The following is a 23,005-nucleotide window of genomic DNA, read 5'->3' as shown; positions in this document are numbered from 1 at the left end:
GTCTTTGTAGTATTTTTTTAAGTCTCTTTGTAGTTTTTTTTGTTTGTTCATTTTGTAGCTATTTTATACTCTTTGCATTTGCTCTGAGTGTTTGTAGTTATTTATTTTATGTTTCTTTGTGATTGTTTTGCATCACTTTGTGGTTGCTATGTGTCTCTTCAGGTGACACTGTGCTGATAGACCCGTACAGTAATCCATTCATGCTGATAATTCTCATTTTCTGTGGTCCATATAGACTCTGTTCAGGAACAATTAACAGGTTCCCCTTAATGCTTGTGCATATATTTATGTATATTTCCTGCAGTGGATCCTGTCTGAATGTTACCAGCCGTTATCCTCCTGCTGGATGTGGCTCAGTCGGAGTCTGCTCCACCTTCTTGTAGCTCCAGAAGCCAAAGAGGATTATAGGAAAAATACTTTTTTTTTCTCTGAGTAATTTGAAACCTGTTTGCTGACTCTGCATTTAGATGCTTCAGTATTTTCTAAGAACATGGCTCTTTAATGTGGCTGTTTATTATCATGACTGATTAAAAGTTATTGTATCAGCCTATTAAACCTTTTATTCAGACAATTCTTTTATATAATAAGACCATAAAGCTTTAGTTATGAGCTTATTCAGCCATTTTCAGTTTGGTGTCTAGACACAATATTGACTAAGCACTTGAATGTGTTTAGATTTTAAACACTGCAGACTGTCTGTGCTACTGAAAGAAAAAATATTTCTGTTAATCAGCAGCAGGTCTTTTTATTCTTTCATCTATTTACATCTTGTCATGTTGTAACCTATTGATGTGGCGCCCCCATGTGGTGCTGCAAACTTTTAGGCCTGCAGGCTAGCAGACGGCTACACAGCCTTTAAACTGAAGGATTCAAACAGGAGGTGAATGTGACTCTAATTATAGACTTTTAAAAGTATAAATATGGATGCAAATAATAAAAACCTTAAGGGAAATCCAGGTCCAAAGGGTAGGTGATATAGGCTATATTCTGTTAAATTATAATTTAGTTGTTTTATTGATACAGTTATATTGAAATAATTAGAAAAAGTAAATAATAGCTGAGTATTTTTCTGGTTTAATCAGATGTCTTGGTGTGGATGTTCATTTCTCTCATGTTTCTCTGTTGATGCTCAGAGCTCAGTAGCAAAATGGCCTCTGCCTTTTCATTTGTAGGATTTCTTTCTGCGTTTTTTTTTTTCATTTCCAGATTGTACAACTGCTACAGCGCCCCGTTGTTCTCAGTGGATGGTGGATGGATGGTGGATGGTGGCTACAAAGGAGGCAGGCAGCGGCGCGCTAGTCCCGCCTGTATTTCCCTGTGGAGGAGGCTCAGAGTCGGAGCTCCCGGCTGGGGATTGGAGAGGCGGCTTGTCAGTAACTGAGCCCACCCTTCACACAGTGCATGAGGGGGGACCGAGCCAGACAGTGACGGACCTGATCCCCCTCCACTCATCGGCTGCCTGTCACACCAGCACCACGATACCGAGCCGGAGCCGGATCGGCCGCGCGCTGTGCCACCTGGCCGGGATGGAGGGAGACATGCAGCCCGCTGATGAAGGGCCCTGCGCCCCCAAGATGTGCCGACAACAACGGGGACCGTTCAGCACCCTGAAGCCCTTCCAGAGCAAGCGGTCTGCGGGCAAGTCGCGCTTTGACAGGTCCGCTGTGGTCGAGCTGCCGCTGTTTGGAGACGGACATCACTTCACTTTCCATCCGGAGCAGCCGCACCATTTCCAGCCGCACCATCACCAAAACCACCACCAAAACCACCACCAGCAGCAGCGTCTGCAGCCGCTCCACCAGACCAGCGTCTCGATCAGCAGCAGCCAGCAGCAGCAGCAGCAGCAGGATCGCTTCCCCTGTGAGACCACCAGGCCCAGCAGCAGGGTCCCCACATCCACCTCAGCGGCGGCGGCAGCAGCATCTCCTGGTACCCAGCAGCGGCGCGCCAGCAGCGGCAGACCGGAGCCCAGGTTCTCCCCAGACTGCACCTACGGGATCAGCTCAGGTGGGTCTCAAACTTGTTCAGAGTGATGAGAGTGACTCCTGGTTCTGTGGAGAGGTCTTCCCCATCTCTCAGGGAACCTTTATAATTTTGATTTTGTGATTGTGAGACTTTTCTGAGCTCCATGTCCTCAGATTCTCCTCATTCTGGTGTATATTTTGCAGACTTTAAAGCTGTTAACTTGAATGGAAGACACAACAATATGTGACTAAAATCAAGCATCTCTTTTGTTCACCTCAGCTTCATGTTTTTGTTCCCATTTCTTCCTCTTTTTCATCCTGTCAGTGGTGATTGATTTGCTGCTGTAATGAGAGCAGTCATGATTGAATCTCCAGTGTGCATGTGCTAAAAATTACATTGGGTAATTGTATTGTGTGTGTGTGTGTGTGTGTGTGTGTGTGTGTGTGTGTGTGTGTGTGCATGCATGCTCGTGCATGCTTGTGTGTTTACTTGTGTGTCTTCGTGCATGTGTGTGTGTGTGTGTGTGTGTGTGTGTGTGTGGGCAAGAAGGGCCCTCACAATCTCCGGTTGAAACACATTGTTCTGTGCTAATTTTTCCCCTCAGCTGCAGTTCATTAGAGGCTGTGCAGGCTCAGGAAGGAGAAATGTGCTCCCCGTGTGGAGGGCGGGTCCATGGGAACTAACATTAACATGAAAGCAATGAACCTAATCCGGGCAGTTACCAAATTAAACATTACATCTCATCCTCTAATCAGATATTAATCTCTTTATCACCACTGGAAGCTGAGGCTCAATTTGCTGCTGGTTATTGTTGCTTTACAGACAATCGAGCTCAGGTTGCACTGCTTTCACTCACCTGCATGAGAATTAGCAAATGTGTGCATGAAGTATCACAGGTTTGATCTATAAATAGGCATTAATATCATATCATATATTTAACCCATTTCAGTGTGTGAAGAGCAGCCTGGTTCTTTAAAGGTTCCACTGATGACCTATTGTTTGCATCCCCTGTGGCATGCACATGCTCCTGATTCCACTCATGAAATAATCACACAAAACCACATTTTTCCTGCTCATATTGCTCAAAAGATGCTCCATCCAGTCCCAGCTGAACATGCAGTGCATTCTCACAGATAATGACACATCAAAGTGCTTTTTATCTTCACGATGGGAGCAACTTAATGCCCCTCTCATGGCATGAAAAGGAAAAAAAAAACTTGATGCCCTTCTGAGGAAGAGAGGCAGCAGAGACCCCTGGACTCAGCAATCAGTTCGGCACACAATAACACAAATTGCATTGAAAAGCCGTTCCCAAAGAGTTGTGATTAAAATAAATGGGGCTCATAAATTTGCCTCTGCCGAGCGTGTTGTTTTTAATGAAATTTTATGAGGCTCTCAGCTCACAGAACTGGTGAGAGAAGAAGAGGGGGTGGGGGGGGGGCAGGGTGAAGGCGAATGATATCAGATACATCTCGACGGGTAAACAGAGACAGCACGCATATTAATAAATGCGACACATCTGCGCCGGGCTGATAGACACGTCTGAGCGAGTGAGAACGCAGCAGTGGCCGCCCAGAACTCATTTTGTCTGTGTGTATATTTGTGTGTGTGTTTGTGTGAGGACAGTGGACTCACAATCATTACATGGAGGTATGTGTGAGATCATCTCATTGAGACGTGCCCAGACTACCAGGAAACTGTACACCGGGCTCCTTTCTGGACAATAACTCTGCTGATTTGCTTTGCTCGGCTGGGTTTGGTCACAGCAGATACTGTGACTTTAGAGTTTATTGACATCTGAATAAATCAACATAATCAAGCTGACATTTCTATGAGCAGAGGAGCTACTGTATGTGGAGAGATTACCACAAAAAGACACTGTGGACGAGAAAAGAGAGGCAGAAAGAAACAAAAGCAGCAAAGGATGAACCACAGAATGAGTTTAGATGTTTAGATGACTCTATCTGCTACAGGTACATGACCTTAACTTCCACTCTGATACTTTCTGCTACTTTTCCATTTAACCTCGTACTCTTTACTAAGGTTATCTAAAGCAGCTATTCTCAACCTTTATGAGTGGCGACCCCCAATTTAACATGCATGTTGTCACTGAACACAATCTCACACGCACAGTTCAAAACATCTCTCTGTCTGTGCATTTATATATATTTTTTAGATTTTATTGTTACTTTCAATCTAAGTCCTTTGCTATCAGTCTAAAGGTCCATTCTGACCTCCTGAGTGTGGAACAGTCAGCTTCAAGCCAGAGACTCCTTGGAAAGTAACAACTTGATACTGTGGGATTTGTCAGAAAAGACACAAAATTACCAAAAAAAGAATCAAATTGACCACAAAATGACAAAAGATGACCACAAATAGACACAAATTGACCAAAAAAGACACAAAATGACCAAAAAAAGACACAAAATGGCCCAAAAAAGAAACAAAATGACCAAAAAAGACACAAAATGACAAAAAAAAGACACAAAATTACCAAAAACACATGAACACATGAACACATGAACACTTTAACACAGTGGAGACAGAGCTGACTTCCTAAATGATTTGGCGACCCCCAGAAATCATCTCGCGACCCCAATTGGGGTCCCGACCCCAAGGTTGAGAATAGCTGATCTAAAGTGTAGCAACTCCGATACTTTATCAATACCACGTTTAAAACAATACAATAACAATTGATTACTGATGCCTCTATATGACCTTCATTAGTGAGAAGGCAAGGCAAGGCCAGTTTATTTGTATAGCACAATTCAACACAAGGTAATTCAAAGTGCTTTACATACACATTAAAAACAGCAAGACACAATTGAAAACAGTAAAAACAGTCAATCAAAACAGGGAAATAGAAATAAAAATATAAATAGGATAAAATAAGATACAGCAGGATAAAAAAAAGAGATAAAATAATAAAAAGCACAAGTCAAAAACAACCTTTTCAATGATTTTCCCCAGAAATGGCAGATTTGATATTGGACTATAGTTACTAATTGTTGAGGAATCCAGATTAGATTTTTTTTAGGAGAGGTTTTATTACTGCAGTTTTCAAAGCCTGTGGAAACTGTCCTGCTTGGAGAGAAGAATTTATTATCTGCAGTACATCCGGAGCTATGCAGTTGAAAACAGTTTTAAAAAAGTTAAAAAAGAGAATATAAGTTTCTCTACCCGCCATGCTGCCATCAGTTCATATTCCCAGAAAATGATGCAGGTTTTCCAGGATCTCCTGTAGCTCAGACTCCAGCAGGACCTCTGAACAACTGGAAGGTTTCTTCTCTGCTGCCTTTGACCTGCAGGCTGCTCTCCGCTGGGAGAAGGAGAGCTCCAACACAGACACAAAGATGCTGGAGGCCCACACTTAAACTAAAACCAGGAAGCACAAGACACCTTGTCAGAGCCTCCTGCAGGAGAATAAGAGCTTTTTCTAACAGTCTGCTACTTGTGGATACGCTTGCCTTTGACCACAAATCCCACTGAACTCACAACAAATTAAAGTTCCATTTCGCTGCTTTAACTATGCATTCCATGTTATCGAGAGTACCAACACAACAAAAAAACAGATTTATAATCAGATTTGCATCCCAAGAAAGTTCAGATGAAACATCCGGGAAGAAGACCATGTGTTGAGATGTGTTCATCATTTTTTCTGCAGCTGCACTGTGTGCAGGTTGTTAATTTGAAAAAAAATTAAATACACAAGTTTATCCTTTTTGCTGTGGTATCGAAAGAGGTGTCAAGTATAATTTTTTTCTATGTGCATTAAAGACACATGATTTAAGCTTGAAAGATAAAATGCATTATTGTTTCACTTCTCAAGCTAAATTATTCTGCTAATGAAGACCATGTGATGCACTCAGAAGCTCCAGAACAATAAACCGTGGTGAGATTATTTTTTGTTGGCTATCTTTTTGCTTTAATAGACATTATTTCCCAGGTTACAGTCATGGAGACAATATGAATGACTCTGTGTTTTGTGCTTTACTGGAGTTCTGTTCCTGTAGCTGACATGTTCCTTATTTCCTTCTTATTGCAACTGACCAGACTCAGTCTGTGAAACAGTCAAAAGCACATGGAGAGCTGCTAATGAGAGGAGGTTGTTGTATCAGCAGGCATGGGCAAGGTCAAAGGTTAACCTTGAACCTCATCTGTGTTTATGAATACAACAGAGTCCAGAAGATGACTGAAACTGTCTCTGACCTTTTATTTTTATTTTTTAAACAATATGTTTATTGGTTTTCACAGCACACAGTGAAAAACAAACAAACACAAAGAACAATCAAACAAATAAAATAGAATATATAAAAATAAAATAAAATAAAAAGAACCCACACTGGGCTATACTACACTACAACTCGGCTCACAGACACAGAGAAAAAATAAATAAATCAAAAAATGCATATCGACAGATGATTCAGAAATTATATAGATACAAAAATAAATGACAGTTAAGCACCCCACATGTTCCAGTCCTATGTAAATCCTCGTGTAAATATGGTTGAAATATTCATACCAATGTATAACATAAAATCTGACCTCTGTTTTATTTCCTGCTGCTGCAGAGAACCGTCTGATCCTGGATGCCTTCGCCCAGCAGTGCAGCCGAGTCCTCAGCCTCCTGAACAACGGCCGTCTCCTGGAGCCCTCCTCCTCCTCCTCTTTCACCTCCAACATCAAGCTGGAGGACGGGCCGGGGGAGGTCCAGGGGCTCCACTGCTCCTCGCTTGGCAAGTTCAAACCTGAAGAGAGCTCCTCCACCACCACAGACCCAGAGGAGGAGGCCCAACCAAGCCATCTGAACCAACAACAGACCTCCGCTGTCCTCCGCATCTTCACAGACTCCCTACAGAACTATCTGCTCTCAGGGCCCCAGCAGCAGCAGCACCACCTGGCTGCAGGTCTGGAGGAGGAGCAGAGTCCGTCTGCAGAGCCCGGATCAGGGTTGTCTCCGCCAAGACACACCCTGGGAGGCTGGGGATCCCCCACGCCGTCAGAGTCCTACGGCCACCCGTCCTCCACGCTGCCGGAGGAGGAGGAGGAGGAGGAGAACTGCTGTCCACGCTGCCTGGAGCTGGAGCAGGAGGTGCTGTCTCTGCAGCAGGAGAACGAGGAGCTCCGCAACAAGCTGGAGAATATTCCAGGTGCAGTAATGGAAGACAGTCTATTCTTTGGGATGGGATTTAAAAAAAAAGGTTCTCTAGGACAGTAGTTCTCAACCTTTTTGAGTCGCGACCCCCAAGTTAACATGCATGTTGTCCGCGACCCCTCACTTTATATTTTATTGTTACTTTTAATCTAAGTCCTTTGCTGTCAGTCTAAAGGTCCATTCTGACCTCCTGAGTGTGTAACAGTCAGCTTCAAGCCAGAGACTCCTTGGAAAGTAACAACTTGATACTTTGGGATTTGTCAGAAAAGACACAAAATTACCCAAAAAATAATCAAATTGACCACAAAATGACATAAAATGATCAAAAAAAGACCGGAAATTACCAAAAAATTAGATAAAATTAAGCAAAAAAGGACTCAAATTGACCCCCAAATGACAAAAAATGACCACAAAAAGACACAAATTGACCTATAAAGACAAAATGACCAAAAAAAGACATTAAATTACCAAAAGACTAAAACACATGAACACTTTAACACAGTGGAGACAGAGCTGACTTCCAAAATGATTTGGCGACCCCCAGAAATCATCTCGCGACCCTGATTGGGGTCCCAACCCCAAGGTTGAGAATAGCTGCTCTAGGAGATAGCAGGCCAACAGTAGATGCCTTGTGTCATGTGTGTTTTTACACAGTCTGTAATTAACATTGTGATTTGGTTAGGCACCTATTTAAATGTTAAAAAATTAGAGTGGAGGCCACTTTTATGCTTAGTTATGGCTCATAAGTTGTTGCATCAGTTTTTGGTTTTGGTGCTAAATTTAAATATTTTTGCCACTGAAGAATTGATTAAAAAAAAATCTAAATAACACATTAGGACACCAAGACCTCAATGAATACCATAGAAACCCCATGCTGTGATTTGGTATCAAAAACTTTTGGGGGATTTCTGCTAAAATTGCATTTTTCAGCAATTGGACGTTAAGCAATGACGAAGAGAGCTTAAAGCCTCTCTGCTCCCGTTCTTTAGTTCTAGACTTGGTTTTTACAAAAGACGCAAAACAAGTGAATACAGTTTATTAAAAGAATAATAATAATAATAATAATAAGCCAAATGCATTGAGCAGTGCTGGACTCTGCTGTGTCCATGCTGGGATCACCAGTCAGAGTACCAGTTTCCCAGTTCCCAGTTATCTTCTGACAGTAAGTTTGACTTTTTTGCGATTGGTTAATTCAGGATGGTGACGGCAGTAGCCAACCATACCGCTCACCTTCTGGTTTATGTCTAAACTATGGTGTCATCCATAAATGTTTCTTAGTTCCCTGTTTTGAGGCCTATGTGTATGTTTCTTACTGAAATAGCTGCACCCTGACCTACTTCTAACCTGTTTTAAGGAACGGTTTAATACAAGGGAAAGGTGTGCTCTCTTTAACCTATAGTCAAATAGCAGAAGTCTCTCTTTAACCCTTAATAGGGCACTCATTGAAATACTTGCAAATTCCAAATTTCAACCCTAGAGAATATTGGAGGATATTACATACAGCCAGAATGTGTAAAAAAAACCATACGAAAATAATATTTTGAGAAAAAAGTTTACAAGATTAAAGTGGCAAATTTACGAGAAAAAAATATGCAGATTTATGAGATTTAAAGTGGTGAATCTGTGAGAAAAAAGTTGTTTTTTCACACTTTTTTTTCCTTGTAAATCTGCAACTTTTTTCATGCAGATTCACCACTTTAAATCTCTTAATCTGCGACTTTTTTTCTTGTAGATTTGCCACTTTTATCTAGTAAATTTGCAACTTTTTTCTCGGAATATTGATGATATCCACTGAAGTTACCAAATATAGTTCTTCGCCTGATAAAGGGTTAACCTATAGTCAGATAGAAGAAATACTTTCTTTAACCTATAGTCAAATAGAAGAAGTCTCTCTTTAACCTATAGTCAGATAGAAGAAGTGAGCCTTGCTCAGGATGTGACCTGCAGTTCAGTGGAGGAACTAAACTTTAAATGTTTGTTGAACACTCTGCTGCAAAGCCAATGACGTTTTTTTAACAAATAATAGTTTTAACACCTCAGTTACAGTAAAGCTAAGCTAAGCTAAATGTCCCTATCCTTCAATGTTATTATCCTAGAGGTCACAACAGCTCATTTTATACAGTTAGGTCAAGATTTAAATAATGCTGTCATTACAAAGAAATGGTTACTATGGAGACGAACATAATCACACATGAATAAATGAGCCTTCACATTGAATTCACAAGAGTCTCAGCTTTCTATTCATACCAAATTTATGCAGTCAAAGACTATTTAGGGACCCCAGTATGCAGAAATATTCAAACACAACAGGCAAAGATTACACATTTGTACTGCATGAGAAAAAAACATTGGGATTTGTTTCTAAAGAGGAGACTCACAGGTACCACAGAACCCATTTTATCAATCAGATATCTTGAGGTCAGAGGTCAAATGACCCCTTTTGAAAATGGGCATGCCAGTTTTTCCCTCGTTAATATTTAGACCAAATTTCAAGTGCTAGAAATGAAAGACAGCAAGCTTGTCGAGGAGTTAAAGATGCTTTGATGAAAATATTTTCTTAACCCATAAGAACCCAGACCCAGTTATCCTAAAAGGATGTGTTCTATAAGTTTACCACATAAAACACATTTCTGATGCTTTAAAAAAATAAATAAATGCTACCCCTAAATGCCAAAGATCTGTGATGTGACATATAAACGTTACATTGGCCGTTTATGGTATTTATGTTTATGATATTTCTTATTTTAAAATAGAAAAAAAAATAGGCAAATTGGTGTCTCTGTAAGCAGAAAATGTGTCTTTTTCTTTTGCATCTCCATAACATATATCAAAATTGTGACTTTAATTTGTTCAGTTCCCTATTAACGGTTTAGAACAAAAAAATAAGCTTTTTAAATTTGGCTATTTTTTAAAATTAGCTACTTTTTCACATTTCTATTCCCAGTCACAGCTACGTTTTGGAGAAGTCACTTCCTGTTAAAGTCACATGACCATCACATCAGCACAGGGTGTTGAGTATACGTCACTTAGGGATTTAATGAGTTAATGTGAAGCATAAAGTTTAATATGGGAGATTATAGAAGATTTAAAGTGTTTGTTACATGGGTGTCACCATGGGTTCTTATGGGTTAAAATCTTCAACTGATTTCTGCAGCTTTTTGTTAATACTAATGCATAAGTCCATGTAGTCTTTAACCATTAGACCTCAATATTTGCTATTGAGTATAATTGTGTGTCATCAGTTTCAGCGAGCGCCGTGTTCTCACGCTCTAAATGCATCACGGAGTTTGGGGCAACAATCTTAATAGCATCTATTTTTATTAACTTTTCTACTCTCCCCAAAGCATTCTGAGCTCCCCTGTGTCACCTTAACCTAATTTACACTAAACTGGCTCATTTTATCTGCACGTTGCCAGATTATTGTTGTTAAATTACACAGCAGATGGGTCGTTTCTTTGCTTGCAGGGAAATTGTGACAGTTTCCTTCTCGTCTGGTCTCATGTGTTTCCATACAGCTCCCTGTCAAAACGTCCTCGACTACTTCAAGGCTGTTCTGGAGTTTCACAACCAGCTGGTCCAGCCGATGCCAGAGGAGCAGCTCACCGAGGTGAGACAACAGGCTGCTGTACATTATTACAGCTATTTAAAGCATGTGTGATCACTAACATATGTTAAGGCGTAAAAATATCAGATCACATCATTAATAAAGTCTGCATTGTGTTAATTGTGCAATTAAATGGTGTGAAAATATGGTAATAAAAAAACTTTGTCTGTGCAGGAAGAAGAACGGCAGACAGTCTTTGAGGTATGTGTTTTACTGAATTCTGTCACTGTTGTTTTTTTAAGAACTTAAAGGTTTTTTGTGTTTATTAGTGCAATTTTTGTGTGTGAAACAACCTGGAAGTTATATTGTAACGTAGCTGACGGGTTTAAGTCAGATTGTGTAAAAGTCAGAAAATGATGCTACTTCTTGATGTTCATTCAGTAAATTATAAACCCATTTAGAGTAAATTAGACGATGAACAGGGTACTTTAGGGAGGCTACCTTGTTATTGGTAAGTCGCTACCACAGCTACTATCTCAATCAGGATAGAGGTGTTAACACATTTTTTCTTCCGCTTCTGAAGCCAGGTTAGTCCCACAGGATTAATGCACTAAAAGAATTTCCAGCTAAAATCAGAGTTATAAAGGGACAGGCCACTCCCAGATACTTGTAAACAAAAGCCTCTTAATAAGCCAATTTCAGGTAAAATAACTAGGCCAGTGAAGACTGAAAACTGAACTTAACTAAACCAAACAAATAAAGCATAAAACCTCAGCAAGCAGAGAAGCAATCTTAAAGCAAAAACAATACCAGAAACCAGAAGCCAGGTTAGTTCCATAGGATTAATGCACTAACAATAAAAAAATTCTCTTTTATACAGCACTGAATATGTGCACCCCAAAAAACAGAAAAGGTCTGTTTTCAGGCTGACAATACTTTAGACAATGCAGTCACATTTGGAATAATAAAACTACATAATCATTCAATTCATAAAATTCAACTTTATTTATAGAGCGCATTTCATGCACAAGGCAGACTCAATGTGCTTCACAATGTATATACATAATTACAGTTAAAAAACAAAACAGAACACAGAAAAACAAACAAACAAACAAAAAAAATCAATTACAAATTAATTGAAGAGTGCAGGTAGACAAGCTATGCCATATTCACCACATACACACTGACTTACTCACACATGTGCACCCACTCCCACAACCACACACACACACACAGTTCAACCGAATGCTGTTGGAAAAAGATCGTTTTTTAATCTGTTTTTAAAAATGGCTACTGATGTGGCATGTTTAACTGTGGGTGTTTCATGGGGCATAAACACTAAAAGCTGCTTCTCCTTCTGTGGATCTGGTGTGAGGGATGAGTGAGTTGAGTAAGTGTTGTTGCTGGTGTAAGTGATGAGCATGTCTGTGATGTACTGAGGTGCTTTATAAACCAGGAGCAGTATTTTTAAATGGATTCTTGTTCTAAAGCAGGGGTCTCAAACTCAAATTACCTCGGGGCCGCTGGAGGCAATATCAAAATGACCCAAAAAAACTGAATTACTTAAAAAAGACACAAAATGACCAAAACAAAACAAAACGACCAAAAAAGACACAAAATTACAAAAAAAAAGACACAAAATGTCTGAAAAAACACAAAATTACGTTTTTTTAAAGACACAAAATGACCAAAAAAAGACACAAAATGGCAGAAAAAAAATAAATTACTTAAAGAAGAAAAAAATGACCAAAAAAAGACAGAATTATTAAAAGAAGAAACAAAATGACCAAAAAAAGACCAAAAAATATTAAAAGAAGAAACAAAATGACCAAAAAAAGACTAAAAATTACCAAAAGAGACACAAAATTATTTTAAAAAGTAACTAAAGGGACCTTCCACACACAACACAGTAAAGTGCCATTCATATAAAACTCACATAAAACTTTCATGTCAAGGTGAGGGCCACAAAATATCCTCACGAGGGCCGCAATTGGCCCACGGGCCGCAAGTTTGAGACCCCTGTTCTCAAGGGTAACCAGTGCATCATATGGCTGCATGAGGAGCATTTGTAGACAGCTGTAGACTCCTGAAGTCTGATCGTTGTCTCATGTCTGATGGTTGTCTCATGTCTGATCGTTGTCTCATGTCTGATCATTGTCTCATGTCTGACCAGCTCTTCTTCCTCCTCTTCCTCCTCCCTGCAGGGCAGCAAGCAGCTCCTGGAGAACTATCCTCTCTTCATCTCTAACAAGCAGTGGGACGAAGCCGTCAACTCCTCCAAGAAGGACGGCCGGCGGCTGCTGCGCTACCTGATCCGCTTCGTCTTCACCACCGACGAACTCAAGTTCTCCTGCGGTTTGGGCAAGAGGAAGCGTTCAGTCCACTCAGGAGAGCCGGGCCTGGAGAGACGACCGCTCAACCCTGTTAAAGTCAGCTGCCTCAGAGGTAATAACTGTTGACTTAGAGGAGTCTTTAAGGGATACATGATTATTGAAACACTGCTATTAGAAACATTAGTCCTCTATTGTGCTACAGCAAGAAGCCAGATAGGATTCTTTTCTGCTTCATATGGATTTAAGTTGTCTTATTATGATGATGTAGTCACGTTAATGTGCTTCCATAACCAATTAGACTTGCACTTCTTAAGAACTAGGCATTACAAAATGTGTTATTTAACATGTAAGATATTAAGTAGTAAGTAAGTGATGGGTATCATCAGTGGCGGTTTTAGACCAATTTAACTGTGGGGGCCAAGGAGGGGCCAGTGTTTAATCAGAGGGGCACATTAGCACATTAAAAAATGGCAAAGATGATATTTAAGCATTCAAAATCTTTGAATGTCTTGAAAAAGACATAAAAATGACCAAAAAAGACACAAAATGACCAAAAAAGACACAAAATAACTAAAACAGACACAGAAAAAACCATAAATGACACCAATGACAAAAAAGACACAAAATGACAAAAAAAGGCACAAAATAACTAAAAAAGACACAACAACAGACACAAAATTACAAAAAAAAGACACAAAAAAGACACAAATGACCAAAAAAAGACACAAAATGACTTACAAAGACACATAAAGACATGAAAAGACATGAAAAGGATTCAAAGATGGACAAAATAGCCCAATAAGACTCCATAGAGTTAAACTATTATACAATGTTCACATTCTGGGTTCCTTTTGTATACAATGAGATATTGTTTGAACAATTTGACACAGGGGCCACAGCAAAGGCCAAAGGCTTCTTCACTGGGGCAGTGGCCCCTGGAGGCCCCTGTGTAGGACCGCCACTGGGTATCATCATCATCATCATCATCATCAATATCAATTCATTGTATCGATGCTGGCATGTTTTTTTGACAGTCGCACATTGCAAAGCAAAGACATCAAACTCATTCTGTTTTCACGGCGGAGAGGAAGAAACGCTCCAAAGCGAGACTTGAAATTCATGTAACGTGAAATTTCATGCAAGAGTAGAAACAGCGGCAATATGCTGACACATCATTTTATGCAACATGGGTTAAAATTCAAGAAATGTCTTGTATTTGACACTCTGCTTCCCAACCGAACATATAAATATAAATATAAATATCCTGTTATTACAACTTCAGCACAAACAAGGAAGGAAGGCTGAATGATGTTTTTAAATTAAATTAAAACAAATACATTCCAAATAATCCCTGAAAATAATATAAAACACTTGCATTGATACAAACAGACATTTGATCAGGAATCAACAAGGAAAAATCGATAAATAATTATATTTATAATGGCATTAGTATCAATAAAATCGTATTAATTGCTTTCCCTAAACATAACACTTCATCATTCACTACAAACAGTCTTGATTTATTGGTTTTTTTTTTTTATACCTGGTAAAATAGTTGTCAGAAGAATTATAGAGCAACATTGTTATTGATTGGAGTCGTTGTTGTGTGTCCGAATCATTGTGTACGAACTCCCGAAATAAATATTTAACTATTAAGTTTCTAAACGCTCCATTATGTTCATCAGCTAGTTTGTCTGTTTGATGTTTGAGGTAGTTTACGGTCAGTTTTTAGAGCTTTTTCTCTTAAAACTATAAGACACGATAAGAGAGAAGCGTCACAGTGAAGTTGTGGGCCAGACAACTAAACAATGAGCTGAAACTCCTTATAACAGTCACTGAAAAGAGGAGCTCAAGAGGAGATTGAAGTGATATTATATATCCTCTGCAGGTATCACATTGTCATTTCATCATTCATTCATCTCTATTATGTTCCAGGTCAGCTCTCCAACATTAATACAGCCCAACACCTGAGATTTTCATTTTCTATCTACATTTGATTAAAGTCCTACTATCATGGTTTGTATTTCTCATGTGCAGTGAAGTTAAAATGTAATAAAACCAAACACAGCTGGTGCTCCTTCCTGTCAAACCCTGGTACAAAACAGCTTCTTTACACCTAAAAAATAAACATTTTTAATCTCTTGATTCCAAATCTTCCTGCCAGAGCCTCTGAGAAAATCACCTTTTTGTTACCTGTAGTCTTGCAATTGTTAATTTGAATCAATTCCGATGTTTAAGTGCATTCAGAGTCTTTCCAGTGTGCTTGAATGCACCTTCCCTTGGGTTGGAAGAAGTTTTCTCGAGGCTGGTATGTTTTGAACTTCCTGCAGCAGATTTCAGAATATGCAACAACTAAAAAAACGTGTTATATTGCAGAACAATCTCCGATATTAACTGTTACATAAATGTAATAAAACCAAACCCAGCTGGTGCTCCTTCCTGTCAAACCCTGGTATAAAAACAGCTTCTTTCCACCTGAAAAATAACCATTTTTAATCTCTTGATTGCCAGAGTTTATCCGGATGCACTGTGCCTCTAACCCGGACTGGTGGATGCCGTCGGAGGAGCAGATCAACAAAGTGTTCAGCGACGCGGTGGGCCACGCCCGCCAGGGCCGAGCGGTCGGCACCTTCCTGAGCAGCAGCGGCAGCAGCACCAGCAGCCTCTACATGGACGCCTTCGACGGACACCTGTCGCAGGACGAACTCTACCTGAAAGGCTGCCACAACGGTCAGTCGGACTGAAGGACGAATTCAAAGACAAATGCCGGAAATGTAGCTGTACAACAACAACATATCCCAACACTGACCTTAACCTGTCACTTTACACGGTGAAGAAACATTCCAGTTATCAGACACACACACACTACTCTCTCTCCCAAGCTGTTCCACTATTTGTAGCTTTTTTGCCATTTTTATACCTTCGATTTTGTTCAGTCAAAGTTTGACTGTTTTGAGGTGTTTTTAAAAATTTTAGTCTTCCATTTGAGACTTTTTCTATCGTTTGATGTTTTGAGCAGTTAAATGAGTCCTAGTGATTTATTTTCATTTCTATATTTTTTTGGTAACACATTCTATGACGCCATTGTCTATAATGCATTATTAACACACTCATAATGCATTATAGTCTGCTTATATCACTGTCTAATTATAGCGATAAGCACTTTTGAATATTCATAACAATAATCATAACCCATTATAAAACATTTATAATGACATAAAAAAGCTAAGTATTATAATACCTCATAATTGCTGGTAATTCTCAAAACATAATAATGTTAAAATTAAAATTGCAACAGGGTTTGTTCCTACCTTTTATAAGGCTTAGGCACAGCTAAGCTGAATTAATTTAAAATCAATGTGAAGAGCATCAAGACTAACTAAAAGACTTTTCACACATCTAATGGCTCTAGTTGCTCCCCAGTGGAAGTCTCTAGCAAGTTTTTAAAAGGTTTTTTTGGTGTTTTCCACCGTATTGTTTATACACAGTCTAAAATGGTGTGAAACGATTTTTTTTCCTTCCTAAAAGTGATAATTTGTTAAGCGAAGACCCCCTAAACTCTCCTCTAAATACTTGCACTTAAGTCTTCCACAAACCTAAAGGAAAACACTGTATAAGCTACTCTAAGTGGCCATTTGGTGCTTTAACTGACGCAGATATAATACATAATAAGCTGGTTATAAGCAAGGTTATTATAGTTAACGAAAACTAACGAAATAACGAAAACTGAAAAAACATTTTCGTTAACTGAAATAAAAATAAAAACTAGAGTTCTTTAAAAAACGATAACTAACTGAAACTGTATTTTGTGGTTACAAAACTAACTAAAACTAACTAAAATTATAGTGAAAATGTCCTTAGTTTTCGTTTTTGTCAACTTTTTTCATTCATAATTCAGTGTTTCTATTTGAACATGCAACACATGGTGAATATGTTTACTGAGACTGGGATGTTTACACTAGAACCAAAATACAAAACAGTTAATAACCTTATTGGGGCTGAGATGATAAACCAAAGGAAATAAAGGCAAAATTTATTATTACCTCTTTGAATCTGGCACCCAACATATAGCCTGTTACACAAAAACTAAAACTAATAAAAACTAAACTAAAACTAAGCATTTTCAAAAAATAAAAACTAAACTAAAACTAGAGAACTCACTCTAAAAACTAACTGAAACCAACTGAATTTGAAGACAAACATTCACAACAAAATTAAAACTAAAACTAATGAAAAATCCAAAACTATTATAACCTTGGTTATAAGTCACTAAAAGACGGGGAAACTTAATTGTCCGGGGAACACTTTCAAAATGACAGACGTCAGGTTTTTTGGAGTTAAGGTCATTGTGTGACCCCTGTCCCTTTTTAAATTCACTCTATTTGATGTTTTTTATGCACTCTAGAACTTTATTTACATTCAAAGTAAACATTTGGCAGGCCACCCCGCAGCCCCAAGATCTGAGTATTGAAATATTTAAAAAAATATCATTAAATCAATGCAAGACATAGAGACACCCATACATACATAAAGTTGTAAAACCATTTTATTTTTTCAACAGCTCTTAACATAAATGAAGTACTTCAATTTTAAGTGAGCAGCAATTATAAAGTATAATAATGCTTGACCTTATAAGTCATAAGTCACATAGAGTATTATGAATATTTATGAGCGCTTATAACTACAATGATACAATGCTATAAGTAGAGTATTTTTTAAGAAGTATTATAGACATGGGAGTCATAGAAAGTGTTTTTTTGTTGTTGTTTTCACGATTTAAAACACACTTTAAGGTCATCAGGAATGGATTTGTGTTGAGACGTATTATCACTGATACTGCACCCTCTTTTCACCCACATCACAAAAAGTAGCATTTAATCATTTTCTGCCAGATTTTGCGTCCGTGGTTGGCGAAGCACCTTTACATGCAACCCTTCAACAGGAGTGCCTCTGAGAACATCACCTTTTTGTTACCTGTAGTCTTGCACTTTGCATTTGTTCATTTGAATCAATTCCGATGTTTAAGTGCATTCAGAGTCTTTCCAGGGTGCTTGAATGCACCTTCCCTTGGGTTGGAAGAAGTTTTCTCGAGGCTGGTATGTTTTGAACTTCCTGCAGCAGATTTCAGAATATGCAACAACTAAAAAAAACGTGTTTTATTGCAGAACAATCTCCGATATTAACTGTTCAATAACTGCAGAATTTCTTAGATCTGCAAAGGTTCCAAGGTCTCCTAAATTAGTTGAAAGATGTATATGGCATCAATTTAAGAAGTATTCCAATGAATAAATGCAGTTTTTTTCAGAAAAGAACCAACAAATTGGAGAAAAATCAAGAAGACTGTTTCTTTTTTATGCTAATTTCTGCACTTTCTTTGATCTGTCAGATTATTTTATTCATCCCGACGCAAAAAGTCTTCAAGTAAATTTATTACATTCCATTTTCGGATCAGTTTTTCATCAGAGAGAAGACTCTTTGACTTGGAATGAATGAATGTTGCCATAAAATAATGCCTTAAACTTGATTCAAGACCTCCAGAGTATAAAGTGTTTATGCTTTGTGTGTCATCAGTCATGTGATCACAACGTGGGCCGTTACTGTCGCAACCTTGAGTTACAAAAGTCTTCTTCATAACAGAAAATATCTCAATTATTATCTGTTGACCCAAGAGGGGAAAAATATCGAGCACTTATTTCGGTAACACTTTCTATGAAGACTACATCTATAGTGCATTATGAGCGCATTCATAGTGAATTATAATGCTCATTATAATCAATCATAATGCATTATGACTGCACTCATAAAAACATATAAAGCTTCATGATGCACTATATCAACAGTTATAAATATAGCTTATAATGACTTATAAATCCAAGTGTCTTATGAGTGCTCTTGACTGGTTATAAACTACAGGCTGACTGATGAGGCTTATAATACATTACAACTACTCATAGCCCTCTATACACACACCTCAACAATCAGTTGTTATAAGGACTCATAGGATGCCATAAGTATAAATAAATGACTTATGATGCAGCATAGCTTCTTTTAAATGCATGAAAATGTGTTACACTTTACTTAACGCCAACAATGAAACATCATGATTAGCTATAATGCATTATAGATGCGTCTATATGAACCTCACTTTACTTAAAGCATACATTGATCATTTATTTATACTTATGGCATCCTATGAGTCCTTATAACAACTGATTGTTGAGGTGTGTGTATAGAGGGGTATGAGTAGTTGTAATGTATTATAAGCATCATCAGTCAGCCTGTAGTTTATAACCAGTCAAGAGCACTCATAAGACACTTGGATTTATAAGTCATTATAAGCTATATTTATAACTGTTGATATAGTGCATCATGAAGCTTTATATGTGTTTATGAGTGCAGTCATAATGCATTATGATTGATTATAATGAGCATTATAATTCACTATGAATGCGCTCATAATGCACTATAGATGTAGTCTTCATAGAAAGTGTTACCCTTATTTCTTATTTGCACTTTTACGTGTTTCTCTGTGGCTGAAGCCGCTCCCACAGTGGGAATTCTTCTATTCTTTGACTTTGTATTTATGTATTTGGTACTCAATAATTCACTTCATGACACCGTTTTGTACGTTTTGAATGTACCAGATTTATTGGGTCGGTTTGCCACGTCAACAGTGCTGTGTAAATGTGTAATATAAAGTAGAGTATTGTGTGAGGTGTTCTTGAAATACCACGTCTCTCTCTCTTAAAAAGCCAAGTAGAAAAGTGCCACAGAAACCTTAAACAGTTGGATTCTGTCGTTGTGTTGCTGTTTTGAATGTGAGCGTTTATTTGTATTTACTCCCTCAAAGTGGCTGTTAAACACTGTGAAACATCAGTAGGATTTTTACAAATCTAAGAGCTTCTGTTGTTTTTTATTTATAATAAATAAAATAAGCACTGAAGCTGAAAACTTACTCTGATGATTATCCATCTCCTGTTATAAATGTTTATGCAAACTTGCATGCATTTTTCTCATTTGTTTGTTTATTCTTAGAGAGGAAGAGGAAGTAAGAAGGATCACTTAAAGGGACAGAAGGGTTTATTTGGGATACATTTTAATTATATATATATACACTACTGGTCAAAAGTTTTAGAACACCCCAATTTTTCCAGTTTTTTATTGAAATTCAAGCAGTTCAAGTCCAATGAACAGCTTGAAAGGGTCCAAAGGTAAGTGGTGAACTGCCAGAGGTAAATAAAAAAAGGTAAGCTTAACCAAAACTGGAAAATAATGTACATTTCAGAATTATACAAGTAGGCCTTTTTCAGGGAACAAGAAATGGGTTAACAACTTAACTCTATGGAGTCTTGGGCTATTTTGTCCATTTTTGAATTCTTTTCATGTCTTTGTAAGTCATTTTGTTTCTTTTTTTGGTCATTTTGTGTCTTTTTTCAGTCATTTTGTGTCTTTAGGTGTCTTTTTTGTCATTTTGTGTCTTTTTTTAGTCCTTTAGTCCAACATAAAATGTGATTTTGAATCTTTTTTTTACTTTCCAAACACTATCATGCTCAATAAAGAATTTTAAATGTTGCAAATGTGCATTAATTTCAGAGTACACTGAGACATTAAACTGCATCATTTTCAATTAAATTCTGGAAAAGTTGGTGTGTTCTAAAACTTTTGACCAGTAGTGTATTTTCATTAAATAGCACCAAATCTGTGATTCCAGGTGTTTAATTATGTTTTCACTATCTAGGTCTATAGCTAATTATTATTATTATAAATAATGCATTTATATAGTGCCTATTTCAAATGTTTTAATTCACATCTGATATAAAATAACCAGTCATGACTGGAGGATTGGAGAAGTGGGTTTTGTGGGTTTGTGATCTGATCCATGAACAATAATTTGTATTTCTAATGTAGTATAAAAATTCAGTTGTTTTTTTTACAAACAGTGGCAGAAGACATACTCATGTCTTTTACTTACGTCTTTTAAGTAATAGTCACAATATCACTGTGTAGAAATACTCTGTTACATGTAAAAGTTTCCCAGAATGGTCCCTTTTTGAAAAAATATACTGATTTATATACTGATTTATCAACATGTAAGAAACATTTTAATGTTAAATATGGAGCCAGTGAAACTGATTTTAACTATTTTATATGCTGTCAATAGTTGAATCTATTTCACTGCATAATAAATTCACATGTTTTTTGTAAGTAAAATCTTATCCTGCAAAGTACCTATTGACTAAGATTGTCAGATAAAGACAGTAGAGTAGAAGCATGAAAACAGAAAATGTAAATACAGTGTGTCAAACTGTATGCATGTCCCCCATCAACCCTTTTTTAGAGAAAATGAAAACGCTTATAGCGGAAGAACTATAGGACCAAAATTCATGAATTAGGCTTCATTTGAAGCATAAAATCCTCTATTTTCTTGTTTAGCATGTGGCTAAAACGCAACATAAACTACACTGTAAAAAAAAAAAAAAAAAAAACGGCAGCTGTGGTTGCCAGAACTAAAAAAAAATATTACGGTAAAATTATATTAGCACTGTTGATTTCACATTCAAGATTGCCATTTTATTCCATATGTTACGGTAGAAAATAGTTTTAAAAAGTTTCTCCATCAAAAGAAACGCTGTTCTGCTATATAATTGACAATAAAATACTTTATAAATGCTGCAAAATTTAAAGATTTTACCATTAAATATTACAGTATATTTTGTTAGAGATATGGTGTTTAGTACATTTAACAGTGAAAAAAGTATTTTTACAAAAAATAAATGAAAAAATTATGGCTTATATATATATATTACAGTATATTTTTGCTACAAACACGGTGCCAGTGTATTTTACAGTAGAGTAATGTATTATAAAACATTTAAAAAATGACTGTTTTGGCTGATATATACATTTACGGTGTTTCATAGTTGCTGAAACTGAATTAACCCATTTATCATTTTACGTTTTTTACTGTCATGGTTTAACAGTTTTTCACTGTAAAATCTACAGACATTTTTTACAGTGTACTGCAGTTCAAACGTGGCTCCAGACAAAGCTTTTTTATCCTTGTAAAAGTTATATTTGAATAACAATAACTAGGACATGCTTTATACAAGAACTATGTAAATCCCCACATTTCTACTGCAGCTTGTCAGCAACATCTGTATAAAGTCCCACTCCTCTACACTGTAAAAAATATTCTGTTTAATTTACGGTAAAATACCGGCAGCTGTGGTTGCCAGAACTTTACCATAACAAATACAGTGGGTGGGTTTTCTACTGTAAATTTAAATAATAATGTAAATATCAGCTAAATCTGTCATTTAGACTGAAAAATCACTTGCCATTTTATCCCTATTGTGTCTCTTTTTGGTAATTTTGTGTCTCATTTGATAATTTTACGTATTTTTTTTGGTCATTTTGTGTCTTTTTTTGATAATTTCATGTCTCTTTTGGTCGTTTTCTGTCTTTTTATTGGGTCATTTTGTGTCTTTTTAGATAGTTTTGTGTCTCTTTTGGTCATTTTGTGTCTTTTTTGATGGTTTTGTGTCTCTTTTGGTCGTTTTCTGTCTCTTTTTTTGGTCGTTTTGTGACTCTTTTGGTCATTTTAGGTCCTTTGTTAGGTCCTTTGGTCTGCTATTATTTTTAGGGTAGTTATGTCCTTGTGACGTTATGGTATTTCTCCATTCATTTTAAATGAAAAATCTAATATTTTTTTACAGCAAAACTGTGTTTTCTAAAGTTTATGACAGAAAAAAGTAAAAGTTTTGTGCTATTCTTTGATTTTACGGTAATTAAAAGTGTCTACTACGGTGATATTACATTTTTAATTTCACGCCCTATTTCTGATATAATTTGACAGTGTTTTACTGTAATTTCTACAAACATTTTTTACAGTGTAGGCCTAAATTTATGGTTGCTAGGAGAGTTTTTAGAGAGGACACTTGAAAACCAAGGCACACAGTTCAGATTCCTGTTTGCTGAATTTTAATTTATTCTCCAGTTTTCTCTGCT

General features: G+C 37.3%; 1 protein-coding gene across 1 annotated transcript; it reads left to right on the top strand.

Annotated features, from left to right (window-relative positions):
• Window positions 1–1,367: 1,367 nt before the first annotated feature.
• On the top strand, window positions 1,368–16,074 carry LOC131981540 (BEN domain-containing protein 4). The gene is made up of 6 exons (XM_059345870.1): window positions 1,368–2,007; window positions 6,537–7,115; window positions 10,636–10,727; window positions 10,899–10,925; window positions 12,869–13,109; window positions 15,509–16,074. The coding sequence occupies exons 1-6, from the start codon at window positions 1,527–1,529 to the stop codon at window positions 15,739–15,741; spliced, it is 1,653 nt and encodes a 550-aa protein (XP_059201853.1). The 5' UTR covers window positions 1,368–1,526; the 3' UTR covers window positions 15,742–16,074.
• Window positions 16,075–23,005: the final 6,931 nt, after the last annotated feature.

Source organism: Centropristis striata, chromosome 12 (genome assembly GCF_030273125.1).
Source record: "Centropristis striata isolate RG_2023a ecotype Rhode Island chromosome 12, C.striata_1.0, whole genome shotgun sequence".
Classification (NCBI taxonomy): Eukaryota; Metazoa; Chordata; class Actinopteri; order Perciformes; family Serranidae; genus Centropristis; species Centropristis striata.
The sequence above is the reverse complement of the archived record's forward strand: the minus strand, read 5'-3'. Positions and strand labels throughout refer to the sequence as shown.

What these genes read in the sequence shown, in the direction of transcription:
- LOC131981540 (XM_059345870.1), top strand. Translation starts at nt 1,527, where the DNA reads ATGGAGGGAGACATGCAGCCCGCTGATGAAGGGCCCTGCGCCCCCAAG. An exon ending in CACCTACGGGATCAGCTCAG is followed by an intron (nt 2,008 to 6,536) that starts GTGGGTCTCAAA and finishes CTGCTGCTGCAG; the next exon opens with AGAACCGTCTGATCCTGGAT. An exon ending in CAAGCTGGAGAATATTCCAG is followed by an intron (nt 7,116 to 10,635) that starts GTGCAGTAATGG and finishes GTTTCCATACAG; the next exon opens with CTCCCTGTCAAAACGTCCTC.